The sequence below is a fragment of the Crocodylus siamensis genome, chromosome 11 (assembly GCF_052110815.1).
Source record: "Crocodylus siamensis isolate JL-2025a chromosome 11, ASM5211081v1, whole genome shotgun sequence".
Lineage (NCBI taxonomy): Eukaryota > Metazoa > Chordata > Crocodylia > Crocodylidae > Crocodylus > Crocodylus siamensis.
This window is the reverse complement of record NC_143405.1, coordinates 1,925,722-1,947,365: the sequence shown is the minus strand read 5'-3', so window position 1 is coordinate 1,947,365 and position 21,644 is coordinate 1,925,722. Positions and strand designations below refer to the sequence as shown.

The following is a 21,644-nucleotide window of genomic DNA, read 5'->3' as shown; positions in this document are numbered from 1 at the left end:
AAGTCACACATTCGTTTTCGCTAAATCTTGCCAAAATAATGGCAAAAGCCTTCATTTTTTGGAAATCTGTCGTCAGGATCACGTAAAGAGGATAAAAAGAAGCTCTTACTCTGCAGAGCATAGATAGCTACAAGTGATGGCTCTAGCCGGTCTGACAACACAAACAGCATTTCTCTGCATATGGAGTTCTGTATGTACTTGCACCGACCGGTCCCACGGTGCTCTGTTTTCAGCAGAGACTTGGCCGCTGTGTTGTAATTGTTCTAATCCCGGTGTCAGAAGCAAGCCCCGGCGTCGCGTCACAGCCTGGCAGTAATATGTTGGGAATGCCTGCAGTCACAGTCCTCCGACGCACGTTCTTGGCTGTCTTAATCAGAATTTATAAAGCATCCCTGCAAACCTTTTTTCACTGTTAACTTGCCGTATTTGTCAGCCCGAAAAAGAAGAAATGTCACACAGGTTTCCCCTCCCCCCCCCCCCCCCAATTTATTTATTTATTTGCTTTCTATATGAAACTACCTCTGAACAGGATTCGAATTGGCATGGAGACACTTTTCAGATCGATGGGAAAATCTGACTTCTTGTGGAAGTCTAGGAGACCCTTTTTTTTTGGCCTTTGGTTAACATTTTCCTGAGTCTGCTTTTGTACCTTTTGTAACGCACACATTACTGCTGCCTCTCAAACAGCCCTGGGGTTTGTGCTCCTTATTTGTGGTTTAGATTAACAATACCAGTTTGCAGCTCTTTCCAGATCTAAGAGGTAGGGCCCCATCATGAGAGATGCCAAATTCCTACCGTCAAAAGAGAGGTTTCATGCACAAGATCCTAGCTTTTTGTGCATGTGTGTGTGTGCGTGTAATGGAAGGGCTATATGTAGTATTAACTGTTTAGACTAAGTAGGAAGAATTAGTTCATATTTTGGAGGCAGAAGATTAGGCTGAGTGCACTAAAAGTCTTTATGCCCCTCCTCCCTCCCAGACTTTTTTGTCATAATCAGTAGCCCTTTTAGAGGGCTGTGCTATGGTTATGTAATTTCAGCTCTGCTCAGTACAGAAATTATTATTTGCCTTCATCATCATTGCACAAATTGGCAATGTGCTGCATGTAGTTTTAACAACATCCACATCGCAAGAGGATCCCAAGCTCGCGCTCTTTGTGTGCACACTGCATGTTTTAGAGGTAGATTTGCTCTCTGACTTGGCTGCAGTTGCTGTATGATCACTAGCTGCTCTCTCCCTGCTAGCTGCAGGGTTAGATCACGTTAGTTTTTGTCGTGGTGCTGAAATTCAGTAGCGCAAACCATCCGAACGGCACGTTCCACAAAGTGCACGCAAGGAGCATGCACAAAACAGAGGAAGCTAGCATTTTCTAAGGTGTCCCATGGAAGTGGGCCCCCGCTGTAACTGGATGTCGCTGGAGTTGTGAATCCCTGAGAACACCCCTCTGAGTTGCCATTTTGAAACACTTGCCACCAGACAAAGGATGCCAGGAAGGACTTCCTGAAAAAAGCTCAACTCGCAGGTACCTCGGGAGGTGGCCCAGCTAACAGAGCAGTCACGCCTGTGCGTGCCTGGCTGGGTCTAGAACGGCTCGTGATGTATTGCAAATGCACAGTCGCTGCTAACACATTTCACTTCCAGCAACGTCTCACCACAAAGATGGAGGAACTCCTTTGCTGAACTGACCAGGAAGCTAATATGCACGACTTTCTGCTGCAGATCAGCAAGGGACAAGCAAAATAAAATAAAGGAAAAGCCCAGCAGAATTTACCGAGTCCTTTCAGTTGAATGAGAACCCACTGGGTTTTAATGCTTTATTGTGCTTCCCTAATGTATGGGGGCAGCATCACTGAAATGAAGCTCTACTGCAGAGCCTTGCTCTACTAAAACTTGGGGGAGCAGCAGGGAGAGGCTGCCAGTTTTGTTGTGAGCGTGATCAAGTGTGTGTAGGGCTGAGATCTGCTTGCATTTATCTGTGCAGAGCAAACCCAGGTCCAGCGTTCTCAGAAACCGCACACCTCTCCTCCAGCTGCTCCTCTGCCAAATATACGGCTCTGAACTATAGACTAACAAAGCAGAGGGGCTTGTGTTGACTTAAAAAAAAATACTGCTGGGAGCTTGCCGTGTGCATCGGCAACATGACGGTATTCTTCGGGTAGCTTTCACAGCGCATGATAATGAGCAAAGGACTAACAATTATCAAATAGCCCCTTATTAAAACCACAGTAAGAAGCATCAACTTCAGCCGGCCTGACTCTGAAAAGCTTGCCGATCTGATGCAGCTCGCGGCAAAATGGTTTTAAAAGATCTTCTAAACAGAGTAGATAATATCAACAATTATCCAATAGCGCTTCATTAGGAGGAGGTATTACTCCATTGTGCGGTGCTGCGTGTGACAGTTAGCGAGAGTGACAAGAAGCACTTGAATAACATTATGGATTAATAAGCAGATGGGGCACTGTGCAGGCCGCATGCTGAGGTGACATGCCTCTTGCTTACTGAGCCGCTCCGTAGCTCCTGGCTTTCCCTTTGAAGATGGTCCTTATTAGTGCTGCGGGTTCCTTAGTATGTAAATGGCAAGCTCCGTTTGCTGTTTTTCCTGGAGACGGTTATAACCTGCAGCCCCGGGCCCGTGCCCGGCGTTGCCAGAACGCGCTCTGGGGTTGGGGGTGGTATGTGAATCGCGATTTGTGGAAGAGGGAGATGAAGGACTTCATTCCAAAACGCTCACTTTTAAGGACATTATTTATTCATGCTTTGCTTTGTGAGTGCAGAAACGCACGTCCCTCCATGGCTGTTTTCTGAGGCTCGTCGCTGTGGTGTTCGCTCGGAGATCCCCCGTTCAGGACCTGTGGTGCCAGCGGACTTCCTCATGCAAAAATGCCATTTCCTTTTGGAGACCTCATTGTTTCATATAGTTTTGTAAAAGCCTCCCCGAATGCCCCGTGCACGTGGCCTGCCCCTGCGTTTTCCAAGCTGCTGCAATCTTCCAGGGATCCTTGGAAAAACCCACGGGTTTGAATTCAGGCTAAGCAACCAGCATGAAAAATAAACCGATTAGGAAAAGTCAGAGTCAGTAGCCTGGCTCCAGAAGCTGTCCGGGATCTTCTCCCTGAAACAACACATGGCTTCGCTCTATTAAAAGAGCGAGTCATTCATATTTATAAGACGCTTTGAATTTTAGGAAGCGGCTTGTTGTCCAGAAAGTGTCAATTTTACTCTTTACAACCACTAAAAATTTACCAGGCACAGAGAGCAAACGAGCTGTCTGTTCTGAACACGATTGTAACCGAAGTAGATTGAAACCATAACCCGTATCAAAGGCAGGAGGGTCTTTACTTTTTAACACATTATCATTTTTATGGGAGCTTACCACATCCCACTCACAGGCAGTGGGTTTGCAAGAGATTCTCAGTGCACAGAGATCCTAATTTCTTGGTTTAACATAAACCTATATTTATTATTTATTCTGTGTACATCAAAAAGCGCTGCCTCTGCGCATCCATAGAGTCCCACATCTGAGACGTTTTGGGGGAAAATAATTACAGTGATGGGAACATGTAGAAACCTCTCCTGTATAATGAGGGCAAGGGAAGTGTAATGAGTGTTCATTGATCATGTGAAAAAAGTGGTGGGAGGTATCTGGTCTGCAGATCTCCGCTCTGCCAGGCAGGGGGGCTTTCTTTGCCTGGATGAATTATCAGTTACCCCTTGGGGGAGGCCAGGAAGCTGATTTTGCTCTTGGAGCCCAGTGTGCATGTGCCTACAGTGCCACGCTGCTGAATAGGGGACAGCAGGGGTCTGCCTGCACCGTGCATGTGCTGAACCTCATTCCTTTCATTTGGACGGGGCACTCTGCAACACGAGATGCTTTGTGCTGCCGGGGCTGCCCGTTTGCTTACGTCTGCCACACGCAGGGCTGGGGCCACGGCCGCCGGCCCGCGACAGGCCTGGTAATAGGTGTGTGGCAGCGTATGAACCGAGGCGTTCTCCAAGGCAGCGCCACGGCCTGCGCACGCCGTCGGAGCAGTCGTATCAGTTGCTCCCGTGCCACCAAGGAGCAAGGCTCGCGATTGCAGATCCGCAGTGAGGGGAGCTAGTACATCCTTCACCGTTTCAAACTCTCTCCCACTTTTCTTCCACAGATGGCAGCTCTGCAGAGCCCTTTCTACGGGGATAAAATGAATCTGTTTTCTCTCTGCCAAAAGATAGAGCAATGTGACTACCCTCCTCTCCCAGCTGAACATTATTCTGAAAAGGTAAGGCGGGAGGGATGTCCGTGCCGCTGGGAATGTGCGTGGGGAAATGTGTGGGCGCTGGGGCAGGAGGGGGAGGCTGCCTGGGCTGCAGCTGCAGCGAGGCCCTTGCCTGACACCTGAGCAGGACGCAGGTTTTCTGCACTGCCTGTGTCTGCCTGAGGTGCCTCTCGCCACAGGTCCTGGCCCCAGATGAACCCATGGAGGCCTGGGATGGCCAGGAGCTTTCTGACACCGAAGCTCACGTGCACCAGCAGAGCACAGCAGTGACACGTGGGGGAAACCTGCCCCCCCCTGCAATAACATCCCATAAAAGAGTGTTTAAATTTTTGTCTGTAAAGTCCTCGGTTGTTTAAATGGACAGCAGGGGAAAATGATACTAAAGGAAGGCAGGGAAGTGATTAGCCGAGTACAATAAGCATCCGTGCAGGAGCCATATGGGGGCTTTTTAAAGTCTGGTTAATTTTATGGCCCATGAAAGTGAGCGATGGAAGCAGTCGCCGGCCTGGCTGTCGCACGCCGCAGCTGTGCGTGCCTGCTCCCCCGGCTCTGCGGTAGGCTGAAACCCAGCTGCAGCCCCGCGCTCTCCGTGTCCTGGGCCGTTCACGGGAGTGGCCGAAGCTCAGCCCGACTCGAAGCTCGCAGAACACCGTCTGCTTGGATCTGCTTTGCAGGGGAGCCTGTCTCTCAAGACGGGATGCACTGCTCTGGGACAGCCAGCTCTTTCTGTACCACCTCTTCCAGCAAGGAAGTGGCGAGGGCAGTGTGCCGGGTTTTGTCAATGAGCACGGAGCAGTGAAGGCGAGCAGACGGTCTGCAACGCTGCTCAGAACATCTTGGCCGTTGAGTTGTCTAATGGCAGCTACAGCGTGTAGTGGAAATGCGGGGGAAGCAAACTGCAGACACATTGGTAAAGCGAAAGCACAGCCGATGTGCCTCTGCCAGCTTTTAAAGTGCATAAAAAAGCGAGGGGTGGAGGAAACGAGGACTTTTCCTACTTAGATGCGACAGGAAGGAAAGGAAGGAACTGGGAGACTTGCAAAAACAAACGGTGTTGGAAATCAGCTTTGCAGCTTCAAACAATGAGGCGTCTCTACACCAAATGACTAAAAGCACTGTAGTCCTCACCTTCCCTGGTCTCCCTCCATGTGCCAGTCTTGCTGCAAAAAGCAGACGCAACAAAACAAATTAAACTGGGTTGGGAGCACTTTAATTGGCAACCAGTGAACTTGCACATCCTCCAAACTGCAGGCGCTTGGCTTCCAGGGAAAGGTACCATGCCAGGTCTGCACAAGATGTTGTGAAATAGTCCTAGACAAAACCGAGCAGCTGGGTGCTGGCTCCGTGACACACAGCAGCCTCTGTGAAATGGTGAGGGTTCCCGGAAAAAGCCAGTCTGGCTGCAGGGCCCTTGCTCCCCTGGGTTGGATGTGCGTAGGTCTCCTGAGAGGGGGCAGACCCATAAACCTGCACACGATGGAGAGGTGCTGATAGCAACAGGGGAAGCGTGTGAGGTCGCTGATGGGAGACTGCCGAGGGTTTCCTGTTCCAGAACCGGCCTTGCCCTTTGGCGTGCTGCAGCAGGAAGAGTCCGCAGCGAGGTGCCCAGCCCTGCATTGCTGGGATAAGACCAGTATTCGTGCAAGCAGCACACCTCCCACACTGTCAGCTGCAGCTTCTGGGGGCTGTGAAGGGGCAGGACTGTTGGAGCAGGTGGTGGCTGCCCTCTGCCTTGACACTAAAATGGAGCAATCCCAGGGAAGAGGGAACTTTCCCGGCGGGACCCTGGTCTGATCCAGAACCTGCTGCCTGTCCAGTGGGAGCGTTTTGGCATCTGGTCGTGCCAGTCCCGCAAGCGCGTTCGAACCACCGGGTGACCCTGCAGTCCATTTCTGCAGCACAGACTCGGCCCGAGGGACCGCAGGAATCCTCCCCCCGACACTTGTCACTGACTTCAGCAGCCTGGCTGTAGCTGGTCTCTGAAGGCCAGCTCCTTGCAGCTTATACAGGTGGGGTTGGGCCGTTCTGCCGCCTCGGCAGGTGAAACGCACCGCACGACCCTCCCAGTCTTCTGGAGAGCATCTGTCTCAGCGTTCACTGCCTCCCTGCCCTCCAAGTGGGCACTGGGCAAGCGTGTGACAGATGACAGGCTCCTTTCTCAGTTGTCCTGTCTGGGCAAGAAAGCCAGCTATCACTTTCAGACAACAGTAGCCGGGATGCTGGCAGTGCTGCGCGCACCAACGGCCGGGTCTTGGCTGTAACGGGCGCCAAATTTGTGACGAGGCAGAGGAGCTACTGGTGTCCAAGCAGTTTTACTTCTTTGCTCAGAAACCAACTTAAAAACGATCTGCAAACTGTTCGAGGAAGTGTGTTCTTCCAGACAGCCTGTGTGAGGAGGCAGGGGTCTTATGTTTGCATTTGCCATGCTGCTGTAGCATGCACTTCAGGATATGCCTGCTGGCAGCAGGAATTAGTGTAAGTTGACAGATGTGTTTCCTGTCTTTACAATTACTGTCTGTTTGCTTCCCTCTGGCAGTGCTAAAGAGTGTGTGTAGCATAGCGATCCAATCCGGGGTGAGAAGGATAGTTTAAAGCTCAGAAGCACCAGGTCCCAGAGAACTAGACTCCATATGGTGTTCATGCACTATTCAGAGCGCTCTGCGCAGGCTGAGGAAGGATGTGGGCTTATTTCACCGTGTCAGCCGGCTCCACTGCAGACTGAGAGCCTCCTTGTGCTCATACTGGGCCTGGCACAGTGGGACCCGTGTTCATTTTAGCACTACCGTGTTCCTGCCAGACACCCAAGTGGCAGTGCTGCTGGAGCCGAGGCCAGGGGTGGGAGCGAAAGCAGTGCAGGGGGCTCGTCTCCTTGCCGGTGATGGGCAGTTTCTCTTGCCCCGGTAGAAAGGGAGTGCCCGCTGGCCCTGTGCTCGCTGCTAGCTTTCTCTGCTGGAAAGAACGGGATCATTTCAGCCCCTGACTTGCAGTGCGTTGTAAGACTGGATCTGCGACCTGTGCAGGGGCAAAAGGAATGCCCGTACTCTGCGTTAATGCTGTGATGGTTGTTGGGGAAATTTGCCTTTCCATCAGTCTGGATTTAAGCAGTACCCAGCCAGCAGCTTGTGTTCCCACATGATGCTGCGCTAGGTGCCCAGACGAGGCCGAGGCCTTTGCTGTTACTGCAACGCCTGAGATCAGTACAATCCCATCAGGTTGCTTATTCAAGATCGGGGTGCCCCTCAAGTCTTTGGTTAGCTGTCAGTGGTCGTAAACCTAATGAATAGCCCAGGCAGTTTATTTACCCCCAGAAAGCAGCAGGTCAAAGGATCTGTGGAGTTCACCGCTGCCTTTTTGCAACCCAGTGTTCAGATGACCTGGGGAAGGGTTTCAAGATGTTGCTGCAAGGAGTGCCTCCGTTATCCCTGTGACAAGGCTCAAGCAGCACCTAGTGGGAATAAAACTGGCTGACTGCGCTCTTGTGGTGGGCTTTTCCCTGGTGCCACGTGAGCGGGCGCACGATCTCTGCTCGGGCTGCAGCCCTGGCCTCACGTTCATCCTGCGGAAATCGCCTTCTGGCCGAGACAACTTCCACTTCTCTCTTTGAAACACAGGACTTCACTCCATGCAGAAGTGAGCTCACTTGGGTAAACCCAGCAATGCAGCTAAAGCTGTGTGCTTGATAGCAGCACGGTCACGCTTTTAATTACCATTAAAATAATTGGCACTGTGGCTACTGGGAGGATGTGAGAAAGATCAGAGGCTCAAGGCTCTTTCTCCCCATGCCTCGGGGGTACGAGCAGCTTTCAGTGTCTGTATAATTAAAAGCTACAATCTTTCATGTGCACAATAAAGGGGGTTGGGAGGTGGGAAGACTCCCGTCCTTCTGCGTTTTATTTATTACTTATAATCAGTGACCCATCCTTTCCTCTGCTACGGTCCTGTATACAAGTGCATCATTGTCACTGCCGCGTCTCACGCAGCTACCGCTCTGCCGCCTTGTATCCGAGGATCTTAGCCTGCTTTTCAAACTCCATTCAATCCTGAGCTGGCTAATTGCCATGGATTTGCTGCTAGGACTCAAGGCAGGGGTGCTGCAGAGAAGTGTGCTGGGACCGGGACTTTCTCACACTACACATTTTGCTTTCCTCTTCAGCCATCTTCTCTGGCAAGGCTGCAGGCACGTGCCTAACAAGAAACCTGTAGTGGTGGTGGTTTTTCCTTGTGCCCAAATGCCCCTTGTCCCCTGGCCAGGAGTCTGGATCCCGTGTGAGGCTCTGTGTGCTCGACACCCGGGGCAGCTCCTGCTCACGCAGGACCCCGTCGCAGCTCCGCTCGCTCTGCTGAACTCGCCGTCACCTCCTCCCACTCATGACTCAGTGCGGCTCATCCTTCGGGTACACTCCTCTCAGTCAGCCATCTGCCTCCGACTGGCCACCCCCTGCTCTGACTCATCCAGCCCTTGATTTCAAGTCTTTTTAACACTATTTCTAGAAGAGATTTCTAGCTCTTTGGCTAAGAAAATGTATGGTGTTGCTGTCGAACCGCTCGGTTGCTACACGGGGCACATCTGTGTTGGGAACTACGCAAGCCAGTAGCATAAACAGCCTCACTGGAGTTTGCTATAGGGGACTGGAACATTGTAAAGAGCAGGGTGATGCGGCCTGATTGATGACCAAGCTAGACAGGAAGGAAACGACGGCACACAGATCATGATTTCTCCATAATTGTTCTTGGGGCGGGGGGGAGAGCACAGAAGCCGTGGGCCCTGCCCCACGCTCTTGAGCAGAGGCAGCTGTCCCTTCCCCTTGTCCAAAAGGCACGGGCGAGGTGTGAGGATCACACTTTTACAACTCTCTTTCCTTCCTTCCTTCCAGCTCCGGGAACTGGTCAGCATGTGCATATACCCTGATCCGGGTCAGAGGCCTGACATCGGTTACGTGCACCAAATAGCAAAACAGATGCATGTTTGGACCTCCAGCACTTGAAGCATCTGCAAACACTCTCTAAGAAAAGCCATCACAGCTTAGTCTTACTTGAAATTTATTTCTCAGATGAAACCGACTGGTGCCTAGTCACACTCAAGTGAGAGAGTTGAGCACTCATAGCAAGATGCTCCATTATTTCTGCAGGTTATTCAACAAGGACTCTTACACGGTGGTCATGCTTTAAAGTGACAATTCTGTGAGGTATTGCAAGTGTTTTGTTGTTGTTTTTTTTTAAGCCAATAATGTTACAGATGTAGATCATTTAAGGGTCCTTTCTTAACTGTTGTGTGTAATCTAGGATAGATTATATTAACAAGGGTGTCTCATTGAGCATTTGGGGCACCCCCTCTATCTTAACTGTAATGTGAAGTATTGAAACAATTCCTTCAGTGAAATCACGTTATACTAATGTAAGAATTGCGGTAGATTTTTGTGTAATTTGTATAACTGCTACTTTGCCTCTTCTGTACCTGGTTAATAGCAAATTCAGTTTTTAGTTCATATATTTTTAAAGCATCCAGTTATGTGTTTTTTAAATTCCCTCCTTTGCAAACAGGAAGTGGGGAGGAGGGAACATTTGTTTGAAGATTTTTTTTTTTGTAATTGAAAATTTAGAGTGAACATTTTGCTGATGCATTTATCTGTTAACTTGGCTATAGCCAATGCGGTGGCTTTAGCACATACCTGAAAAACATTGCTTCCATAAGCAATTTATCTTTTTAAGCTGTTTCCCCTTTGGCATTGATCTAGTTAGACTCAAAGTCCTTATTATGAATCAGTGTTACTCTAAGCCAGTTTTATTTTGGGGAAGAGACTATTACCAAATCCGATGGCACTTCAGTAAAACTGAAAGCAAAGCAGTGCTTTAGACCTCTCTGAAACAGGGATATTAGACTTAGCCTGAAAGAAGTCAGATTCTTTGCGCAACAGAAGTTATAACCGAGGATCAGTCCATACCTATTTAACTGTGAAAGCTAAGTTATAAAATGTGAATTTCTTTGAAAAACGCAACCTGATTTGAAGGACACAGCTTGTTTAAAAAGACTAATTTTTCTTTTTTTTTTTAAATAGATGAAAATTTTCAGTCAACTAAATTCATTCATTGAATCAATGATTACTGTCAAGTAAAAGTACTCACTGCTTTAAAACCTGAACATACGGATTCACGTTCAAGTGTTTCTGTTTCACCTGCCTTTTCAGGGAATCAGTGCTGCAGTTACTATTCTTGAAGGACGACAGCGGGGGAACAGGCCCTGTCCTGCTCCCCAGCTCCATCCGTGCAGCACGTGCCTTACTGCCACCATGGTGACGCAGCACAAGTGCCGGGGCACCCTTGTTCTTTAAGAAAACCACATAACCATTAGTCTTTTGGAAATCAAATTGGGGTAAAAGGGTACCATACCTGCAACATGCTCTTAATGGATTTTTTTTCACTACTTAAAGGAAAACTGCAGTGCCAATTTAACACCTCAGATCAACATTTAGAAATCTGATTGAAAGTGAAAGTGCTTTAACAAAAAAGGTATTAATTGCTGTGAATGATGCTGGTATCACTTAATGGAAGATGCTGTTTTTTCTTGACGCTTCCTAGCAGGAAGCCCAGCCCGGGCTCTCATTGGAGAGCCGGGAAATGGAAATCAGCATGAGAACGCAGGAGAGACGCTAGGGCCCTCCCTACATTCCCATGCGAAGCTGTTGAGAAACTACCAAGAACCCAGGTTCTGGTTCATTTATTCTTGTATTTCAGGCTAGGAATCACTGCCTTTACACTGCAGGTTTCCTTTAAACCGTAGTGGCAACTACACATTCATAGATAAGGTTGTGCAAACGCCTATGTGGGTGTAACATAGAATTGGAGTTCTCTGACCGTCAGGAGGGCTCACGGTGTTTGAGCATCTCCATCAGTCTGGTCACTTTCTTGCTACATAAAATCTATTAGTGCTTATAAGTAAATGTATTTCAACAGGTAACTTTTTGCAACTGTGCATTTTTAGATAAATAAAACAATGATTTACAAAATCACCGACTTTCTTTGTACAGGGGACAAGGAGGCCAGCGCTAAGCAACCCGCTTGTTATGGGAGTGTTGCAAAAAGTCCGGCTACTAACATTTTCTTGCATGCACAAAACTGGTTTCCAACTGGTGACCTTAGGTAGAAGATGCCCATACTTTACACATCAGACTCAACTTACCCTGAAATGGGCTAGTTAACAAAGCTAGGTGAGCTGAGCAGGACACAGGGGAGGCATTTTTAAGGCAATGCCATGTGGTATAAATCTGCCCCTCTATGGAAGGAGAGCCCAGCAAAGCTCCCAGAGACCAGCAGCAGCTAGTTTCCCAGTTTGGGAAGCGGAGAAGTCAGGCGCCTGGTTTCAGCTCAGCTCAGTTTAGCCCTTCAGCACCTCCTGGCAGAGCATGGCCAAGCCCTTGGCTTAGTATCGAGGCTGGCTGGCTTATGAAAACTCCAGTCGGTCGTTCACCCGCTGTCACCGCAATGGCTCCCTGTGCATTTTCACATCAAACACCAAAAACAAGTCAGTTTACCCAGGCCTGGGAGTCTGGACCACCCACATCGTACCGAGGCCCTCCGGCAATGAGAGCCTGTCCAGGGTGCAGTGAGTAGCTTGCCTTCTTATCACCTTTGAGCAGTGCAGACCAACACCTGAAGCAGCCTGATCAATTTTAGACCAGCTTGTCACAACACGCTCGATGAGGCACCTGTTACGCCCTCTCTCCACGAGGCCAAGCCTCTACGACTTCACACATTTTAATGCCTTCCTGGAAAACAAAGGCCTGTAATAGGTAGTGAAAAAGCCCTGGTGTTAGCCCTATGCAAAGTACCACCCAAGCCTAGAAGAAACATCTCAGCCAAATAACTGAAAACTAACAGATAAGCAACGGCACTTTAAACAGAGAAGGAATCAGCCACACTCAGTATTTCCCCAGGTCTTCTCAATGCAGAAGTTCAGAGCAAGACCAGTCATTGATATTATAACAAGGGGAGAGCCCAGCTAGCTGTAGGTGGTGCTACACATGGTGCTGTGGGCCATGAGAGCGCATCGCAATTCAACGTACAAAGGAGATGTTCCAGTTCTGTGAGAGCCTTACTTTTTCATCAGGTAAGAAACAGAAAAGCAGCAAAAATTAACAGCATGGAAAACAGGGAGTGAGTGAACTGGTCAGCACTCATTTATTTGATACTGATTTGTGTTTCCTTGTCATGCAGAAAGGTTTCTAATATAAACCAAAGCATGCCTAATACTAGAGTCTAGTGTTACAGAAAGACCATATACGACAGCTCAGGAAGTGTCCATTGTTTGCACGGTTTCATCCACCACTTCAATTTCCAAGAGAGCGACATTTTCTGAGAGAACAGCTGTAGTCCCTTTTTCGCACTTGTATCTACCAAACCTGTTGAAGAAAAGTAACACGTCAATTTGAAAGAATGTCCAATACAGGGGAACTTCCTCTGGTTACACCTGAAATTTGCCTTTCACGAGTCAGCCTTACTAAAGAGAACATCCATCTTCAGCAATTGTGGCAATCAACTTAGAGGTGAATGCTGAAGATACAGGAAAACACCTTAATAGTTAAATGGAGAGAAACCACCAGACCAGCCAGAAAGCGATCTTTAAAAATAAATCTAGTGCTGTGCTTTTCAGAAGAGCTCCTGCAATTTCTAGTAGTTCAGCATGTGGCCTATGCTCAGATCACCATCTCCTTCATAGTCCATAAAGCCATTTATGACACCTTATTTACTTTAGAAATTCAAAGCTACAGCATCTAAAAACTAAGCAAACCTGAAACGGTGAATCTGGTGACTCTGCATGTAGGATCTGCGTGTGGACCTGGCCCCACATCAATGCACATGAAAAAATCCCCAGACTGAATTTACACCAACAGGCTCCAGCTTAGAGGGACTTTATGGAAATGCGTCTCACTCGAGCCCATGCAGCTTTGTAGTGGGCAGTCTGACAGACTTGGGAGCACCTTTCTTTAAGGCAAAGCCATGCTAGTTAATGGCAGTGGTGTAGCCTTACGCCATGCAGAAGTACAGATTGCAAAATCCTGTAGCTGCCTGCCAGGGTTCTGATTCACTGACTAGGCAACCGCTTGCTGGAGACTTCTCCACATGCTTAGCAGTTTGAACTTTCAGCTTTTCCCTTGCCCAGCAAAGCCAACACACTGACTTGCTCATGCTGGAATTTCAACATTTCCATGACTTGAATATTCCCAGTATTTCCTGATGGCACCATGCAGCCGCACTGCTAGTAAGTACAGCCGCCACCACCCTGCTTCACTCCTTTTCTTCTTGGAGGTTTCTGCATTCAGGGCATTCAGAATGAATTTGCTTTGCCTTTTAAAGGAAGGAAGTGCTGCAGTAAAAATGACATCTTTTGTAAAGTTTGCAAGTTCTGCTGGCAACCTTTCCTTGTTGTCTGAAGAACTGAACAGCAAAAACTGTGTAGTGAGAAGGGGCTGTGCAGGAATCTGTCTCTCGCTGTGGCCTGCCAAATTAAAGAGCTGGAGAACATAAATAACACAAGTTTCTACATGATGAAAAGGTCAAGAGAGGGATGTTCCATGGGAAAGGAATGAATTACTGACAACCCACAACATTTATGGCTGGGAATGTATTGTCTTATTATTTAAATGCTAAATGTGAATTACGTTTGGCAAATGCAAGATGTTCTGGTTGGACCAAATGTAACTGTGAACCACATGGATGCTCCCTGCAACCATTTCTGATCACTTCTGGGACGTTTCTCTGCTGTAGGGAAAACTAGTGAGCAGGACTGCTGAGCACGTGCGCATCATCTCGGGCACAGCATGTTCTCCCACACCCTGGTCAGGCCTCACTGTGCAAGAGCACGGCCAGCAATAGACTGAATCACAGCAGAGCGCCCGCAAATCAGAGCTATGTTGTTGTTTTTCTGTGCCCACAACGAAGCGTTGTGCAATGGCTAATGATGATCTGTGCTGCAGCGCACTACGTTTCTGACTCCCTAGGCTAGACTTAGGTTGACCTGTGAAACTCGCAGTAATGTGCACTGAGAGTCTGAGCTCACTTGGACTCAACGGATTCCCAGCCCTGGGTGGAAGGAAAACCATGCTGCACCTGTGTTCGCAGGCCTGGGGGCTCAGGAAACAAGTGCCTGGAACCCCGGTCCAGCCTCCGATTAGCCAAAAGGTTCAGGGTTCCCACAGCTGAAGTGCTAGTGTCTACAGCTTGCACATAAAATTCCTTCTCGAGAGTTCTTGTATCACCCTTCAACTCGCTTCACCCGTGAGGTTTGTCTTGCTTTCAAATTTCTGCAGCAGCTCTTCCCCTCCCCGTCCTGGTCGACTGAAGTGTGAAGCCTGTTGATGGCGACTTCCAGACTCGCGCTCGGTGTCACCACAATTCGGGCAACCGACGCATCCACAGGCGGCAGGTACTTGGTGTGCGACAGGACACAGACATCTCAGCGATCCAAGCAAAACTCATGCATCTTCTAGAAGTCTGAGCTATCTTCAATTTGTTGCAAATTAGGAATACAGTAGTAAAATGCCTGAAAGCATCATATGAATGGCATGCAAGTCTGGGAGAGCAGGGACAAGACAAGACCTCAGCAGTACTAACCTTTCCCCCTTTTTGTTGGCCACATCATAAGGACGGAGAAAATCCAACTTGTGCTTGCTTATAACACAGAGATCAATGTTACTGCCAGAGCCCAGATCATTGTATATGCCAGCTGCAATGGCATCTCGCACAAGCTGCTTGGCTTCCTCTTCCTGGAAAGAAAACAGAGACCATTGTTTAGTCCTTCCGGTAAATGTGCAAGTTGTGCTGCAAAGCGCACTAGATGGCAAAGTTGCCGTCAGTGTCATTTTGTTAGTTAAATAAAAGGGAAAGCTAACAGAGAAGTGCGCAAAAGAACAGAATGAATCATCACAAGAGGGGGGTACTGCCTAGAGGCAGTTGCCCTGGGGTGGATTCAGCTGGATCACTGGCACCATCACGTGGAGGCATGCATTGCTGTGCAAATCTTTAAGTCATCTTGAAGAGGATCTCTGTCTCTCCCTCCCGCCTACCAGCAAAGTACTGTGGAGCCTGAAAATCAGTTTACTGAGTCACGGTCATCTGTTCACGAGTCTGCTCCTAGGGGTTTGGTATCGGACCCGTTCTGATGAAGATGGCAGGGCAAGACCTGAAACTGTAAGGGGAGGAAAAAACCTGGTGTTCATAAAGGCTGTCTTCTTTCAAGCCTTAAATGCATATGTGTATGGTAGCTGCAATCCAGGTTTCCCTGTAGTACCCTCTGTGTAACACTTGCATACAAATTAATTCAAAGATCCATACTACTTTAGTTACAAGCCTTCCCTGGGTAGAGACTATTTAAACATCCTCTATGGCACTAAAATGATTTGTATGATTTTGTAATGTAGCCAACTTGGGTTGCAAAATTTATTCTGCTCATCTGAACAGTAGGTGTGTTACAGCAGAGTCTGGATCTGGACTGAACGGTAGTAGTTAGCTGGCTAGTATTTTCTTATTCCAATCTAGTACGGAAGCAGAAAGCTATGAGGGGGCCTCGTGAACAGTCAGTGCAAGCAGGAGAGCAGACGTTAGTCAGAACGCTACAGTTCGAGCCGGCTTCTTTTTGGAGTTTTAAATCTTGTTGCATACTCAATTTGGCAACAGAGCAAGAATGGGAGCATGGCAAGCCTTAGAGAAACTATCAGAGAAGAGCATATATATTTACTAATTCAGAACTGTAAAATCAAATATTTGTAAATGCAGATATTCCACAAGTAGCTGATTCCACAGACCGTACACACAGTCGACATGGCAACCAAAGTACAGCACATACATTAAACAGGCTCCCAGTAGTGGCAGTAATGTCCAGAGCTCACTTAAAAATAAGGTATAGATGTAGCACACAAAGTGAAGAAGGGAGTCTGGACTCAGGATTAACCCTGCCGTTTCCCAGTATACCCAAGGCAACCGTTCCCAACATGGCTGAAGCTGTGCAGTGCTGAGTCCTGCAGGTTCAGAAGCTGCTCCCTGTCACACAGGCACAGCTCTTTGGTTAGCACTGCTAATACAAATAGTCTGTCCTCTACAGCAAGGATGTGCATTTCCTTAAATGTGCACGGTGCAAGCGTTTGACGTGCCCCATTTCTCAGAAATCTGACTTGCTCACCGCTGCACGGTAGGTATGCAGGAGACCTGGCAGAGACTGCAATCAGTTCTGAGAATCAGACCAGTGGCTGCACAATAATCTTCAAATAAGCATCTCCTATAAGAAAACCTTTCAACCCCCACACGAAAGAGTACATGACAACAGACCTGTTATTCTATACACACCTACAACAAAACCCTTCAGAAAATTACTTTGTTTGGGGCAAAACTTGCTCTATAGAAACCATATTTTTGGATATGGTGGATCACATCCCCATTATAGTGGCCTGTCCATAGCCTGCAGCAGAAAACAGCTACATTAGCTCCCTCTACAGACCCAGCCAGAGAGAGCTGTGTTGGAAATAAAACCTAACACCTGACTGAGAACCAGTGACCAGACCCAGAGCATTGCAAGTCACTTTTCAAACTTGTGGAAGCAACATCTTCACAATTACCCGTTGGAGCTGACCACGTGAATCACGCTGGGGAGTAGGCCACTAGCACACAGCCCTGGAAAAGGGGTTCAGCGTGGACCGCGCATCGGGAGCCTCTCGTGACTCACCGTCTGCCGCTAGTGACTGCAGGGGCCCCCTGCCTTCCCTCCCATTCAGGTCAACTTCCCTGAAGCAACCAGCAATTGCTTTCACAGAGAACAAGACATTTATTCCTAAACTTTAAAAGATGCGATTAAGCAGGGTTGAAAGATAGAGAAGAGCCAACCAACCCTTCTTCAAATCACTGGGTCAGAGCCACTGCTTTAAGTCAGCAACACGTACTGCAGAAGCAGAGTGGGATACGACTACTTTACAGTCACAGACAGCGAGAAGGACAGTAACACAACCTGCTGCACCCCGAGTCCACGTGCTGACACTCTGGCTTTGCCTATGCATTTGCCATCATTTCCTAGAGCTCAGAAAGCAAGCCATGAACCATGTCAAAAGCCTATTCAAAGACCAACAGCGTTATGTTAGCAAACGAATGGTACTGAGAAGTCAGGGTTAAAAACTCTTCAGCTACTTTGGCTGCTATGAGATCTACAAGAAATGTGTGTTTTAATTGATTTCCTAGCCTGGAAAAAAATCTCGCCATGCTAGGACTGGGTCTCTTTAGTCTCTTTAAACTGTGACAGGAAGGATTAAGCACTCCAGATGCTGCGGTGACAAGAATTTTGGGGCCTCGCTTTTTGTTTGAAAATATCTGATGGCTGGCTTGTTAATCTTTGCTCGCTGGCCAAGCTTAAGGGATCACCCGCTCCCCTTACCTTCAGAAGCAACTCTCCGGAAAAAGAGCAGTTTGCAAAAATTCATCTGGCAACTCACAGTCGGTTGGCAACGGAGAGGTCTCTTGCCCACCCCGTTCTGAAGTAAATTCAGCACTGCCTGGCAGAACGAGCTGGGTATAGGAGTAGAGACGAGGCAAAAAAGATCATGTGCAAGGTACAAGCGCGCCGTTTACCGACTTGCAACGAAGAGCACGTCACGCTATTTCCATCTCGCACTGTTTGTTTGCTTAAGGTTTTTAGACGACAAAAATCAAAGCAGTCTCTTGTCAGTGTTCATATGCTACCGGTTAGCACGCTGCGTGTTCGTTTAGGCATTAGGACCCATGCACTACATAAGAATTAAGGCAAGAAACAGAGAACCGAAAGATTTATTCTCATCTGCAATAAGCACCACAAGCAACGCTGTGTGCCAGCGTGAGGGTCTCGAGTTAACCTGCTGTCCCACCGAGGCTTAATGGGGCGAGGGAGCTTGGAATTTCCAGTTACCCCTTTTATTCAGATGTATTCATCTGAATAGCCGACTCGCTGCCATGGGAAATCCTGAGTGCAAGGGCAAGCTAGCTTTCAAAGCTGGCTTTGCAAAATGCAGCTCTGTTCACATCACGTGAAGCCCTCAAACCTCTCTCATACTTTGCCACGTGAAGATAACCGTTCCAGGGGACGTACTGCACTCCTAGACTGCCATCAGCTTCAGGCAGCAGCTACACAAGCCCCAGCATTCAAGTGCAGCTCAAGAGGATCCCCAAAGCAGCTCGGCTACAATCACGTCTGTTCCCGGTGCACACCTCGCGTTCTCCAGCGACCCTCCGGAGAAGAGCTTGTTATTAGCAATGTTCAGAGTCTCACAGCTTTATTATGGCATTGACCAAGAGGGCTGTGCTCAGCCACAGAAGTAGCGCGGGTTCTTCCCTCGCTCCTACTTTACCCGATGCCATCTTGACGCGTGTTCAGCACACCTCGTACAGATTCCCTCGGAACAAACAAGCTGCTCATTTCTGCGCATTTCCCATAGCAGGTGACTTTATTCGCTTGGCTCAAGAATAAGTTCCTCGCCTGGATTCCTAGCACGACAGAGACATTTCAGTTCTCTTTGGGCAAAACCACACACTTTAAACTCCAAGATAAGCCAAGATGAAATTTTAAATCAAAAGGCAAACATTATAAATGGCTCAAGACAAAAAGTCGCACTGTCCTTAGCCTGTGGTACTTACCTGCTTCAGTTCTCCTAATGGTCTTGGCTTTTGCTAATCTGAGCAGAGCTGCAGGTTGTTCTTTTTGGGTTTTGTTTGTTTCTTGGTTTTTTAATGTAAAACCTTTCTTCAGTCCTCTCAGGATGTTAAGTAAATAAGCATTTTGGCACTTTTTTCTTTTTAAAATGCAGCCTATGCATAACACTATTGTTAGCAAAATACTTTTTAAAAACCCAGAGGAGCCAAGCAATCTCTGTCTGGTAGATGTCTGTTATAATTAAGATAGTCTCAGAATACTAAACGCCAGAGGACCATAACCTGCAATAGTTGGACCCGTTTCATTAAAATGAAGTCATTTTAATTAAATCAGAATCCAAACGCGACTGAAATATTGTTTTCCTCCCATTTTTGTAATTTAGAAAGATGACCAGAACGGCCTTGTGAAAAACCGCTCTCCACAGTAGAGACCCTGCATGCAAAGTTCTAGCAAGGAGCGGAGATTTTTACAGGCAGAAAATAGGGGGTTATAATGAAAATGCTGACACAGTCTTAACTACAGTGGCATGAATGAGTCACTGTAATAATTAATCTAAAAAACCCTAAAAGTTCAGAGTATATAAAAGGAGCGCTTCCTACTTTATGGTTGCAAAGACCAAGCTAACTGGGAATATCATTCTCTCGGGTCCACACTGCTTCTTAAATGAGATTACAGTAAGAGTGATGTACTGTAATACAAGTCAGCTGTGACAAGCAGCACTTTATAGAGCTATCTGTTTGTCTCCATCACTACATCACACAATGTGTCCCAGGACTCCAATGTGCAACTCCATTTACCACTACATGACAAATGGGCAGCACTTGTAAAAGGCACAAAGAGGTCCAGATCAGCCATGTAATGGTCACCACAGCTGTACCATAGTGCTTGAGGGGGGAAAAACAGACCCCCAAGTTCATTAAACTGACCAGTAATGGATCTTTCAAACCGTGCCTTAGGAATAGTACAGTAAAGGCTAAAATAAATAACTCAGCATGGAAGGCTAATCTGAAATGGTGTTTGATAAATTATTTATAACGTAGACGATTGTCTGCATTTAATATTGGAGCTACTGGTAGCATCTTTAAAAGATGATTTATGTGTTGTAATGCCATTAAACTTTATATTGGCCCACTGCTAGCTATAAAGTCTGCTGAGATTTAGAGAATGAGTTTTAAACTGTCACTGCAACATCATAGTAGATGGAGACTGTATTAAATCTTTACTTTAAACCTGTTATCTGGAGAGTTGCATTTTGTAGACACTCACAAACTGATAGATTACCTCTCTGCATCTGCTATAGGGAAAGGCCCAAATAGCACTGCAAAGGAACTTTTCCACATGATTCTTGTCTACAGGCAGAATCAAATTTCTCTTCTTGCTTAAGTGATTTTTTTAAATTTGAAATTCCAACTAAGTGAAAATTTAAAGGACTCTGCTGCAGTGGATGCAGTTATTTCTACATCAAAATAATCCCATCTTTGCTAAAAGCTTTTAGTAGAATTCTATCCCGTGTGCCTACTAACGGCGCAACTAAACACGGTAGCTGCAGCTGCTTGGACAATACTGTTTCTGTGATGTTCTGGATACTTGGCAAGGAAGTTATACAGGAGATGTCTTTCTGTTCAGTCTTTAAATCTGTGCGAGATTTTTTTTTAAATTAGATTCTCAGCAATGTAGAAGAAATGTCTGGGAATGTCTGTTGCCTGGCCAGCAATATCCTGGTTTGATGTCATCTACGCAAGTTAAATTCTCCAGCGCATTTAGTGGGGGTTTTTTGAAGCATCAGCAGACAGTAAAGCTTCCACAGGACACAAGCATTTTGCAAAAAAAACAAATCAGACTGTCGTCAAAGTGGGCTCTTCCGTGCTCTGATGAGATCTGTTCAAAGTCCTAACTGTACTGAGAAAAGCAAAGCCCACACACTACTGTAAGGGAGAAACAGAGGTGTGAGGAACAGTGGCGAGAACTCGAGGACAGACATGTAGTAAAAATCTATAAGAAGTGTTGGGAGTTTGGGGTTAGGAAAATGATACCTCTTGAAGGACATAAGTGCCTACAGAAGGATAATTAGACTTTGGAAGAGTAATCAGCCGACTACAGTATGTGAAAATGTGGATGTGCCTGTCTGCTGGGAGGAATTGTGTTGAAGATCGATACGTAACTGGAAGCAATGCTAAAATCTTCTGGGAAAGCCCAAGGAGACAATGGAGCTGTGAAGACAGCTCTAAAGCAAAGTATTTGGATTTCTTTTCTTTCAAGGGAAGGTTGAAAGCCACCATTTAGTCTAAAAGGAATCTGTTTTGGCTATATTTTAACTTGAACTGAGATGATGAGAGGAAGTGTTGGTGTATTTAATTTTAGTATCTCAAAGGATTTAAATGCCAGTAATATATCACAGTACTTCATGTAGTTTGGGGTTTAGGTAATGCGTGTCATAGGTAGATGAGCAATAACGGTATTTTTGAGCTACAAAGCACACAGCTAGGCATTAACTGAATATAGCGCATGCCCTAACAAAGAGATTTTACTTTGTTTTCATCTCACTTTGTCCAGGTGAACCGAGTTTGTGAGGGCTCTCCTGGGATTTGTTAAGTTTAATTGAACTGCATCTGGTGCCGATGGTGGGGGGGAGTTATTGACATTGTCTTCATATTCTGTTTTGTTGCCTTTTCTTCCCCCGTCATCTTCTGTATGTACTATAAAGGGTCATGAAGGAGCAGTTAGGGGCAG

General features: G+C 47.1%; 2 protein-coding genes across 9 annotated transcripts in view; one reads left to right on the top strand and one right to left on the bottom strand.

The window, feature by feature from the left end:
- The window catches only part of NEK6 (NIMA related kinase 6), an 88,265-nt gene extending 77,006 nt beyond the window's left edge, over nt 1-11,259 (top strand). For all 8 annotated transcript variants that reach the window (XM_090022797.1, XM_090022793.1, XM_090022796.1 and 5 more), the window contains 2 exons: nt 4,145-4,258; nt 9,130-11,259. In XM_090022797.1, the coding sequence (XP_089878923.1) occupies nt 4,145-4,258; nt 9,130-9,240 (225 nt within the window). In that variant the 3' untranslated portion in view covers nt 9,241-11,259. The remainder of the gene's footprint in view (nt 1-4,144; nt 4,259-9,129) is intronic.
- A 1,147-nt stretch (nt 11,260-12,406) lies between these two features.
- Nucleotides 12,407-21,644, bottom strand: part of PSMB7 (proteasome 20S subunit beta 7) — a 35,836-nt gene continuing 26,598 nt past the window's right edge. The window contains exons 7-8 of the mRNA XM_090022798.1: nt 14,864-15,015; nt 12,407-12,651 (exon numbers count right to left, since the gene is read on the bottom strand). Of these exons, the coding sequence (XP_089878924.1) occupies nt 12,540-12,651; nt 14,864-15,015 (264 nt within the window). The 3' untranslated portion in view covers nt 12,407-12,539. The remainder of the gene's footprint in view (nt 12,652-14,863; nt 15,016-21,644) is intronic.